A 12,403-nucleotide genomic window follows, 5' to 3' on the forward strand; every position below is an offset into this window, starting at 1 on the left:
GCCCTCACACTGGGGCTTCTCGTGTCTGTGCAGCTTACAGTGAGTAAACAAAATTGGAGCCCTCCTCATTCACCTGGGTCTCTCAGCTTCTATCCCATGACAAAGTAGCAACGGTGCTCAGAAAAATCAGCTGGGGATAACACCACTGCTCACCACAGACTGCAGGGCAAGGGCACTCAGCTCTTTTCAAATGCAACTTCAGGCACGGCAAACACGGGCAGGCAGAGTCACACCGACCTGTGACACCAACACACTTCCCTCACTGCCAAAGATTTCCATCCGTTCTCCAGCCAGCTGGGAGCAGCTATCTTTACCTGTCACCGCTCCGGATCATTCCTAACCCAAAAGCAGACCAAAAAACACCATACAAAGCTAAGACTGCACGCCGGTCATCCACCCCCAAGCCTCCCACGGCGCACGGCTTACAAGGTCAGGCGGCTCCGCGCTGCTCTGCCTCTTCCTCAGCGAGGAGAAGCGCTGCTGGCTGCGCACCGAGAAGCGCCGGAAGGACTCCCGGCTGCGGGAGGCGAAGTGCCTGAAGGAGGAGGTCCGCTTCAAGGGGGCTCGGGGGCCGGCAGCCCGCTCGTGGGCCACCGCCGCCGTCACCAGGTTGAGCGCTTCCTGCAGGGATCGACGCACCGTGCCCATCCACTGGGTCATGTGAGTTTGGGCCACGGTCAGCTTGTCTCCCAGGTAATCCATCTTTATGTTATATATCTATATTTTTTTTCCCCAGATGTAATTCTCCGTGGCAGCCCCGATCGGATTCTGCAAGAAGGATTCCGTTTGTACAATATTTCCTGTGCACGTAAATAGCACTAGGCTAGCACTGCCGGCGTGCTTCTGTATTTAAATGGAGACGTGAAGCTGGAGATGGACATTCGTCAAGTAGGAAAAAAAACAAAAGGTTTTCCTACTTACAATCACGTTTGCTCAAAATAACGCTTCATTCAGCCATGTTAGGGATTGAAATGAAGGTCTCAGTCCTGGAAATCCAGTCTTACTTTCTCATTCCGGAGCTGCATAAGCATCCCCTTTCAGAAGCCAACTTTGCACGCTGCAGCCAGTATCAGAAGGGCAGCATCCTCCCGGCAGGGCAGCAGTTCAGCACACCACGGAGCGTCCTTCCCCTGCGATCCATGCGGCCGCCGGGCTGCTCCCCATCCAGGGGCTCTGGGCACGGCGTCAGCAGCTCCCGCCGCCCACTGCCCACGGTGCCATGGTCGCAGCCAGCCCCACTGACAGACCCGAGGCCGTGCGTGCAGGAGAGCTGCAGGGCAGCGTGCTGACCGGCGCGGAGCTCTGCGCTCCCCAGGCTGAGCGCTCCGGAGCACCGCTGGCTGCTGCCAGCTCTTGGCCGCCCGCCCGGCTCCTGCGAGCTGCTCCCGAGCAGGGCGGCCTGCCTGGAACAATGCGCGGGGTGACACAGCCGCAGCAACGGGAAGGAGCTGGGCTGGGCCCTGTGCAGGCAGCGTTGCCATGGCGACGCGGAACAGCATCTCTCTGCCTGCAGCCAGGCGGGCACGGAGGGGCTGGGGGCCAGGCCAAGCTCCCGCAAGGCGCGGGTAGGAGATGGGGAGGCGCAGCCCCTTCCTTACACGTTCAACCAAGCAACACTGAGATCCAAATCGGCGCCTGTCAACGATTAACCCGGGGTCAGCCATGTCCCACGTGTCACCTGGGCACGGTGACACCACGACCTGCAGCACGCCGGCCATGGAGATTTGCCTAGCCCAGAGGTGCTGGGGGCAATACTTTGTGTGCCTTTCTCACCCCACAAGGCAGAGCTGCTGGCTGTGATCAGGGCTTCTTTTTGTTTCGATGCATTGCATCATTCTCCCCTCTCCCATACGCTACCCCTTTCTGGGGTAGCAGATTTAACAGAATGAATAATTTTTAAGCAATATGGCATGAAATGGTGCCAGTTTAGGGTTTCGCTGTATCAGGAATGCTGCCTGGAACCATGCCTATGAGCTTGGAGGAAATGGAGTTTCTTCCCTTTAAAGAGCTGAACTCTCAGCCTGGAACTCCTCACGGAGCACACCATACCCCGTTTCTTACCCCAGAACACCTTACATTTGTTTTGAACATTCTCAAATTAGCAGTCAAATAGAAATCCTCCGTGCTGCAAAGGAATCCAGCCAACAGAAAAACCCGTTCTTCCTTACATAGCCCTTCCTCTGAAGAGCTACCGAGCTGGTTTTGCACAGAAATGGAAGGAGATCTCCCCGATCGGGTGACCTTAGAGCACGGTTCTTCTTATTTTTTAAAGTAACAGGAAAAAGATATTTAACGCATTATTCTGTCTCTGTTAAGTGATGGAGATCCTGCATCCCACCCACAGCACAGGCTCCTGAGCTCTGCACCCAAGCTGGCCAAGGCCAACAGATAGGGCTGAACTCAGCTCCCCCTGGACCACCCAGAAAAATAAGCAAGGTATGGAAGAAGGGAATTTTAGAGGAACGTTGCTTCACTGATATGCACCTCCATATCAATGCTGCGGAAGAAGCATCCTAAAAACACACTGCAATAGACCCAGCAAAGGCTGGAACACTTATTCCACTTTTTTATTTTTCCCCACAAAAGCTTCATAGGCTGACCTCTACACCATGCTTTTATGAGTTCCCATGCTAGAGATGGGGTCTGCCAAGGTCAACCTTCCCTGGAGGTGCTTAAGGAAATGGTGGATGTAGAACTTCGGGACATGGTTAGTAAGCAATACTGGTAATTGGTGGATGGTTGGACTGGATGATTTTTAGAGGTCTTTTCCAACCTTCATGGTTCTATGATACTCCTTATGTTCATCAGACACTACAAAATGGCACCTGAATAATTTCCTTATTTTTGCCCACAGATTGTCTATTTTGCCAACCAACACAATTCACATAGATGTCTATACTGCTCTACTTGCTGCAACAGCCACCAGCAGTCTCTGGTCAAGAAGAAAAAAATAAGTATTGATTAAAAGGAGTATTTTAGCATGAGAACTTTGGACAGTGTCTATTAGCAGTGAAAGCTCTTGCGTAAGCTGAAACAACAGGTACTTTGTTAATATTTACACTGAATATAGTCACAGAATGCTTTGAGTTGGAAGGGACCCCCAAAGGCCATCTGGTTCCACTGCCTGCAATGCACAGGGACACCCACAGCTCCATCAGGTGCTCAAAGCTTGACCTAATATTTGGTTTCCTCTCTTATACTTGTTTCAATCTGAAACAGCGTAATTTAAGTTCATGTGCAGTTTTAATTTGTGCTTATTCAGAATGACTGTTATAGCATCAGAACCTGACGTTAAAGCCACTTCCCTCATACGCATACCTAACTACAAGGAGACAGAAATTGGCCTCTCAGCCCACGCTTTCCAATGTTTGGCTATTTAAAAGAAGGCTATTTAAAAGGATGAGGTGGGAGAGCGGCAGCAAAGACCTATCACTGCAATACCTTGCCTTCTTCAGCCTTTAAACACAGCGTCATCCAGCCCTGAGCTCCCTGCATGCTGTGCTGAGCTCCAATCTGCATTCCCCTCCTGCCACCACCGCCCTTCCTCACGCACTTCACGACTTCGGCCCATTGTTTCAAGTCCGAGCTGCTCAGGGAAAGCACCTGACTGTTCCTGTAGAGCACAGGCAACACTCCACGACTTCCTAACAAAAGAAACCACAGCGTTATCAGCTCAGCAAGCTCTGTACCTCCTGCTCCCCTTTAAGAGAAGCCACACTGAAGTAGGTACTTAAACAGCAATCTATACATGGAACAATTTAATGAATTGCAGTCAGATGATATAAAGAGGGACAGATGCATTAGGCCAATAATAATATTCTCCATACTACTGTTAGGTTTAAATATGATTTTCAGTAACAAATGTCGTGCTAGCAGCGCCAAATGTTTCTGAGGACATCAATCCTTTTGTCCCCCACGAAGCAAGGCGCAGCTAAACATCCTGACCATGCACTGCTGTTGGACCTTGAATTGTTTCAGCGTGAAACAAAAGCTATCGATGCTAAAGCTTAGGGAATGTGCTAAAAATACATGATGATGTTTGAAGGCTCGTGTCCACAATCATTCAGCACTTCCCTTCTATCTCAGCTGAGGAGGAAAGGCTGAAAAACAAAGCAGAAACAGGAAACTCCTACAGCACAGCTCTTCTGGAAAGTACTGAAAACATTTTCTTTACATTTACCTATGTCAAGAGGATCAAGCCAAGCAAAACATGAATAAATAATGGTTGTTGGGTTGGTTTTCCCTCCCCCCATTTATACCAGTAAAAAAAACCTACTGTTATGAAAGGTTTTTGTTGCCCCATCCCTGAGGGTGGCCAAGGCCATGGACGTGCACTGGGCAGCCTGAGCTGGTGGGGAGCAGCCAGCCCTCAGCAGGGGTTGGGGCTGGGTGACCTTTGAGCCTCCCTCCAACCTCAGCTGTTCTGTGATTGTTAATAAATATTACTATACCTCCAGCACGGACTGAATGTTGCACACCAGTTAGATCCCACCAGTTGGACACTTTTACATGCAAATGAGAATTGGCTTTACAAAACCAAGAGACACCCAAAGCATCTTCCTTCTTTGCCTGGCAGCAGCTTTCATTGCTGTCTGGCTAGAGAAACTTGGCATAATTTTTTCTTTCTCATGGAAGATGAGAACCAACTAGAGCTACTGAAGGTATAAATCTGACTTCGGGAATTCAGAAAACACTCAAAGGGAAAGAAAGCACTCTTGTGCTTTGGGTTGCAGGGCTCTGTCCAACTGGATTGGGTTCCCTGCCCAGGTGGGGCCCAGACAGACACAATGGAGATGAAGGGCACTGTTTCCCCACCAGGCCCAGGGCTCTGCAATTCCTTCTGCTTCTCAGCCACATCTGCTGCACTCCTGCTCAGCACTGCTGTATATTGCAAATCAAATGCCATTGAACATCCACTCACATCTGACACCTGCAACCTCCAACTCGGCGACCAGAACTTGCCAGGTATGCAGTGAGCAAATAACCCACACTGCCTCTGTCACACAGCATGTGCTCACCAGCCCCAGCCATGAATCACCAAACCAAATACTACATTCTTCTGACCTGCGTTCGTGTTTAAGATTAACCTGGAGTTAATTTTTAAGAGAATCCCCGCACCGCAGCACGCAATCCTCGTGCAACTCGAGGAAAATCCCCCACAAAGAGCTACTTTCACCGTGCTCAAGCTGCTCTCCCCTAAATGCCATTTCCTCTCAGTACAGTAAACACGCACTGCCGTATTGACAAGTTGCAACTGCTGAAAGAACAGAAACAATAGTGGGAACTTGGCTGTTGCCCAGCGGTAGCAGCGTGGACAACAGCATGGGAAAGCAGGAATTGAGTCAAACCAACTTTACAGCAACATGTTGGCTGTGAGGTTGCCCCTGGGCTGTAGGTCCAGCTGTGGCACGGCCCCCCACCAGCAGCCCGTCCCACTGCTCCCAGCACAGCACAGCTCAGCCCTCCCAGACGTGAACCAAGAGCGCGTTACTTCCTCAAAGCATTTCATGGCAAATTGAACTTAATCCCTTTGCTATCATAGCAGACGGAGGAGGATGCTGTGCATTTCCCCAGTGTGAGATGGGATGCAGCTGCAGTGACACACAGTGGCAGCGAGCTCCAGCACACCGGGGAAGCAGCAAGCTGCTCTGCAAGGGCAAAGCAGCTGAGACCTTGTCAAAACAATCTTTGGATCTTGATTTCTAGCTTCAATAACCCAAATCGCTCGCAATTTTGTAATTACTATTCAATGACTAGCAATAATCCCAGCAGGGTTTTAGCAATCTCTACAACTAGCGCTGAAAAATCGTCCTGAGTTAGAAATAGAGGAACAAAGTATGCTGAGCAGGAAGAAACACAGCGTTCTTCTAACCCACATTTTGACCACGCAGCTAGGATATTTTTAAAGTTCATCATCCTGCAGGTTAATCAAACACCATTTCAGTGTTTCATCCTGCAGGTTAATCAAACACCAATCAGTACCCACAGTAGGAAAGAAGGGGACAGGCTCTGGAGTAGGGTCTGTTGGGATAGGACAAGGGGAAATGGTTTCAAACTGAAAGGGAGGAGATTTAGATTGGAAATAAGGAAGGTTTTGACACTGAGGGCAGTGAGGCACTGCACAGGGTGCACAGAGAGCTGGTGCTGCCCCATCCCTGCACACAGCCACAGTCAGGGCACGGCGCTGTGAGCACTGCTGGAGCTGTGGGTGTCCCTGTGCACTGCAGGCACTGGGAGCAGACGGCCTTCGGGGTCCCTTCCAACTCCAACCATTCCATGAGTCTGTGATTCTATGAATGTACCATAAGCTTACTTGCTATTGCCCCTTCCCATTAAACAAGAAAAAGAGGTAAAAGGAACAGTGGTGTCCCACAGGCTTCTGGGAATAAAAGTGAACTTGTTTTACAGTGGAGCCACGGCCATCCTTGCAGCATCTCTGTATTTTATCAAGTTCTCAGCATCTCCCACCACTCCCCTGCCCCAGACGTCTTTCCTGCCATCCCTAGTTGAAATTAACAAAATACACATTGTATGAGATGCTAGGATGTAACTATCTCTTCCTACATGGGGTATCCACAAGAAGTCAACCCCTCACTTCTCACAGCAGCACGGTGCTCTCCAGCAGTTGCTCCCAGCTTTGCCAGCTCTGTCCCATCCAGAATGACCGATGCTCACACAGCTCTCATCGAGCCCCCAGATTTTGGCTGCTTATTGCCTCAGACACCCCAGCAGCAGTGCAGATAGAGACCCCAGGGCCCTGTGCAGGGCTGAGCCAGACTGCCACTGAGCACCCAGCAGAGCTGCTGCTCAGCACAGGAACCCATCTCTTCTGGAGCCAATCCAGAGTTTTCCTCTCTTTCCAGCTCTGCCCCCACTGCAAGGAACTCACCCTCTGTTTGCAAACCTGGCTTAAATTACCTGGTTCTAATGCACCTGATTAATTGTTTATCAATGTGCTCCTACAGCTACATTAAAAAGAGATTGCATCACGATGTTGCAACATTCTGCAAAAAAAAACCCCAGGGCAGAGCAAGAATTGCTGATAACCAAGGTGGTTATAGACAGGAACAGAACCAGCTGAGAGCACTCCACCAGCAGCACAGGCCAACAGACCACTGAGCAGCACTGCGAGGGCTGCCTAGGCAAGTCAGATCCAAAGATATCTTGTATCAGCTGCAGCAAAGCTCCTCACCAGCTGTAAAAAGGAGGATGAATACACCATGTACCCTGGAAAACACTCAACTATGATCAATATAGCTCGGGTCAGCAAATGACTGGCATATGAATACATGATTACAATAAACAGCCAATTAAAGATGATGAACAGATCGGTGCTAGGAAGAAGGTATATGACAGAACAGAGAAGGAAATGACGAGGTGGTGAATACTGAGATCTGTGACTCAGCCTCTGCACTTCAGCTGCTGAAGTACAGACCATGGCAGTGTGCTGGTGAGGAAGTCCTGCTCCTCCCCTGCTCCAAGAGGCACCGCTTCATCCGACCAAACCAGACTCTTACATCATCAGCCAGGAGCCTCTGCATTCCTGAACTGCCATTCCAAAGATTCATGAAGCCTTATGTAGCCATCTGCGAGGCTCTATCAACACTCTTAGCTTTTCTCCCCCTTTATTCACTTTCACCTAGCAGGTACAGTTGAAGGAATAGTTCTCAGAAGCTTCTGTTAGTCCATCTGCTGCCTTCAAGAAACTCAACATTCACTCCTCCTGGCTTCTCAGCACCACATTTCAAAGTTAAGCATCATGTAAAGGGGACACAAACCTAAAGGGAAGAGCTGCAGTATCTCAGACTGCTGCAGCAAGCCTCAGCAATGCTGTAAACGGTCCAGGTTTGATTGGCTTGCTTTTCTCCTCGTTATCACAGCTCTCATTGAATTAATGGACCAAACGCTGCAACCCCACAAGCCATTCTGCCCCCAGCACAGACAGCTTCTCAGAAACTCTGAGCACACGCTGACGTCTCGCTGACCACTGACCGCTTCCCATGCGCTCAGGCTGACCACAGACATTCTGGTGCTCAAAAAACAACCACCACCACCAAGATGTTATTTAGAAACTTTCCTACACGTCACAACAATAAGTGCCCTATTTAAAGGCTAGGAGAGGCAACAGCACGCAGTTAGTCAGTGGTTGGCACTGAGAGAATCCAGTGATGCCCAACACCACAACAGTGCAAGAAAGCAACATGCATGGCAGAAGAGATGTAACCTACCAATAACTCCCAGCAGAGGCTCTAAAAGTGCATTTTCATGATAATGTTTTTTAATTAAGAGTTGTATTCTTCTCCAGGTCTACCTAATGAATATCTTAGCTGCCCAAGATGGATTAAATAATGCAGAGCTTGACAACTAACCCTGATATCTCTGGTTACTCCTGATACAGAGAGAACTGATAATTATCTCCTTAGCAGCCTTCAGACGTAACGCCAACACACACACAAAAATAAAGTGACTGCTGTGCTCTTCCCTTAAAGCTTCTTAATATTTATATAAATAAGTTTATATAATTCTATGAATGTCATACTTATTCTCCAGTTGTCTCTTGCAGCAGTGTGAGAAGATATACACTAACGCTTATAGAATATTTCCAGGTCTCTTAAAAGACCATATACACAGCAAACCTGCTCTGAAATGTCCGAGGAGTTCCATGTTTTACAATACTACAGTTTCCCAAACTTGGCAGTGAGATGAGATTCTCTGCTGTAAACCAAAGCACATACACAGCAAAGCTTGTAAAAAAACTGAAGAAATTAAAGCATGACATTGGATCTAGTGTCCATTCATGAAAGCTTACAGAAATTAATCTTATCCCTTCAAATGTGGCTCTATGTGACAAACAGAAGCCTCTGAGCAGCTGGCAGGGAAAGCAGCACACTTAAAGGAGCTTATCATTGAAGAGGGGCCTCAGAGCCGTCTGAAGAGGAAGTGCACGCTGAGAAGGAGAAACCTAGCAAATCACTCACGTTAGAAATGGTGAAAACACACAATTCCAATGCTGTTAGTGCTGGCTCTTCTGCTCACACAGCTGGCAGCAGCCCTGGCTGCAGCAGGAGAAGGGAAGTTTTGGGAAGCGGAGCCCAAAGGTTGCTCCTGAACCAGCAGGGAAGGATGTTGCAAGAGCGCAGCATGTAGAACTACAACTCTTAGATATAAACAAGGAAGAAATTTCAGCCAAAGGGTTTTCAGAGGCATCTCTAAGCAGTCCGCAGTCCCCTCGCTATAAGCTGGCATTAAAGACAAAAGAACCTGTTGCATCAAATACATCCCAAGTACAGAGAGAGCACGAAGGAACTGCAAAGCAGCACCACCGCTGCCTACAAGCTGCCCTGTGATCGAGAACAGCTCGAAACACCCAAACCCTTCAGCGCGACAGCAGCAAAGGAGGCACTTACCCACAAATACTGCAAGAACTTCAGCAAACGCGGGCAGTAGTAATACTCCATTCTCCTGCAGCGCAAAGCTGACGCCGAACCATCGTCCTTCGGGCCGGGCCGCCCGCGCTCCCCTCCTCCGGCAGCAGCCAGGAGCACACCCACACACTTAAAGGCAGCGCGCCTCACGAGCGATGCTATCTGCACCCGCATCGCCAGCTGAGCTCTGCGCCTTTAACAGATGCTGGGGCTACTTATGGGCAGCGCTGAGCTCCCATGTGACTTCCCCACTTGTGATTGAGCATCTCGCCGCTTAGAGTTCGCCTGCCTCGTTAATCCGTGGTCTAGATTGCGAGCTGACCTTATTTGTTCTCTCGTGTGCAAGGAAAAAAAAAGGAGACACGCGAAAGAAAAGCTGCTTCTAATATAAAACTGCCTCCCGTGGACAAGAAGAAATAGACACAACAAGTGTCCTTTTTTTATGTATATGGGACTGGAGTGCTCCCAAGAAAGCAATATGACCAAAAAAGGAAAAAAGCCTGGAGAAGTGAGGCTGCCACCCAGCACCCGTCATCCCTAGGGCTGCTGGAATAGGAAGCTGGGCTGGTGGGGCCTGGTGGGGAGCACCACTGCAGACACAGCACCGCAAGCTGCTTCTGCTTTGTGTGAGCCATGCCTTCAGCTTTTAATTCCAGATTGAGTCGGTTTTTAGGCTAGCAGAACAATATGCACACGACTGGTTTCTAGCTTCCATCTGGAGAGGAGAGAAGATGTAATATCAGAGGCTTTATGCCATCAGAAGACAAGAGAGCTTGCTTTTTGCTGGGCACAACGGGGCTGCTGGGGGCAGACTGGAGAGCACTGGGGAGCTGGGATGGGTCCCGCTACCCTTCATCCATGCATGCTTATAAAATATTTACCTTCTCTAGCAGTTCAGTTTTAAAAATCAGCTCACGATTTAGTTAAAGCGTTCCCACCCGTGCATCAGCCTCAAGGAACTGTGTTTATGTATCACTGCACTATGGATACCAGACTGTCTCACCAAAGTAAACACGAAGATAAAAAAACAACAAATCAAATAAAGAACCAGAGGCTTTGGAAGGGGCCACGCTCACCCCAGTTCCAGTATCTTTTAAAAGTAAAAGCACTCTGCTTTTAACCATATATATGTTGGTTGCAAGTCACAGCTGCAACCCAGGTTGTCACTTCATCATCATAGAAGTGTTTGAGGTGGAAGGGACCCCCAGAGGCCATCTGTTCCCAGTGCCTGCAGTGCACAGGGACACCCACAGCTCCAGCAGTGCTCACAGCCCCGTGCCCTGAGCGTGGCTGTGTGCAGGGATGGGGCACCACCAGCTCTCTGGGCACCCTGTGCAGTGCCTCACTGCCCTCAGTGTGAACAACTTCTTCCTTATATCCAACCTAAATCTCCCCTTTCTAGTTTGAAACCATCTCCCCTTGTCTTATCACACACACCCTGCTCAAGAGTTTGGCCCCTTCCTTCTTACAGCTCAGACAGTGGCACAGGTTCCCCAGCAGAGCACCTCCTCCTGCCCAGGGATGACCCACGTGGCACATCCCACAGTTTTTACTTCCTATCAGCTCTGATGACTGAATCAGACATTGAGGTTTGTGACCCAACGTCAGAATTAGAGACCTGTGTCAGCTGAGATGGAACAAGTGGTGAAAGACACCGCTTGAAAACGTCTTCCATGATTCACGTGGCTCACCACAGCACACTGCAGCTCCAGGATCAAGCTGTGGGTGTCCCCATGCATTGCAGGGGAGCGGGACCAGATGGCCTTTTTGGCCATCCAGCTCAAACCATTCTATGATTCTGTGTTGGAATACCTTTAGTAATTGTACCTTAGCACTTAAATATTTATAACACATTCAGTCACTAGATTAAAAAAAAAAAAAAACAAAATAGTAGCAGCAAAGATTCTAATCAAGGTTAACTAAGAGAGCATGTTGACCAAACCACTGATTTCGCAGTGGAGAAAATGGAGTACAATGTAGGGCTTTAAATGCTAGGACTTTTATATTTCTTCCTGCACTGATTTTATAGCAGAAACTAAGGTCTCAAGTCTATTCCTAATGAATAAATCAGCGAGAAAGTGCTGCTTTCTCTGCTGCAGGAAAGCAGGCAGCACAAGGCTTTGGGTTGACAAAAAGGACGAGTGTTGTGACCCAAAGCCTCCACTAACAAATTCCATTAGGGAAATTTTATTCTCCCAAAGAGCAGTCAGACACTGGCACAGGTGCCCAGGGAGACAGGTCACTGCCCCTGGAGGTGCTCAAGGAACATGGAGATGTGGCTCTGAGGGACAGGTTAGTGAGCATGCTGGGGGTGGGTTGATGGTTGGACTGGATGACCTTGGAGGTATTCTCCAACCCTGATGACTCTGTGATTCTATGAATGGGGATAGGTTGGACTTGGTGATCTTAAAGGCCTTTTCCAATCTTAATGATTATGTTCTAATCCTCAAGAAACAGGAAAAGCCATTTGCACAGGGGCGCATGGACGTGGCACTAAGGGACATGACCTGGTGACAACACTCAGGAGGTAAGCTCAATGCTTCCACTTGAGTCTGAACCTTGATTTTCCAGCACAGTGACTCCAGGATTCCATTCCTCCACCAGAGGGAAGCATTGCAACGTACAAACAGCCAAAAGTTGTCGTCTTTAAGATGAGCACAAGGCACTACTAACCTCAGTGCCAGCAATAGCTCTGCTCTACAGCCTCCTGTGACATCCATGCAGGGCTCTGGGCCACATGGAGATATGGTGAGTTCTATTACCCCAAAACTACTTCTGACAGCAGTCTTCTCCCACACATTCTACACAAGGCTGTCAACAGCTATCTTTGCATATTTGCACTACAAACAGGTGACATACAGTAACTCTGGGGGACTGGATGATAACCACCAAGTCTATAAGCAGTCCAGACTTCCCACTAGTGGTCAGTCAAGCAGAATCCCACGCCAAGAATGGGAAAGGCAAGGTGAAAACAGCCC

General features: G+C 49.0%; 1 protein-coding gene across 6 annotated transcripts in view; it reads right to left on the bottom strand.

The window, feature by feature from the left end:
* Positions 1–12,403, bottom strand: part of KIAA1671 (KIAA1671 ortholog) — a 45,349-nt gene that overhangs the window by 12,419 nt on the left and 20,527 nt on the right. Inside the window, exon 1 of one of the 6 annotated variants that reach the window (XM_042828646.1) lies at positions 9,408–9,614. The exons of 3 other annotated variants lie outside the window; for them this stretch is intronic. In XM_042828646.1, the coding sequence (XP_042684580.1) occupies positions 9,408–9,599 (192 nt within the window). In that variant the 5' untranslated portion in view covers positions 9,600–9,614. Of the gene's footprint in view, positions 1–426; positions 1,208–9,407; positions 9,615–12,403 lie in introns of those variants that run through there. 2 more of the 6 variants (XM_042828645.1, XM_042828648.1) reach the window with 2 other exon arrangements.

Source organism: Centrocercus urophasianus, unplaced genomic scaffold, assembly GCF_019232065.1.
Source record: "Centrocercus urophasianus isolate 14NV4802_14NV808 unplaced genomic scaffold, USGS_Curo_1.0 seq_30, whole genome shotgun sequence".
Lineage (NCBI taxonomy): Eukaryota > Metazoa > Chordata > Aves > Galliformes > Phasianidae > Centrocercus > Centrocercus urophasianus.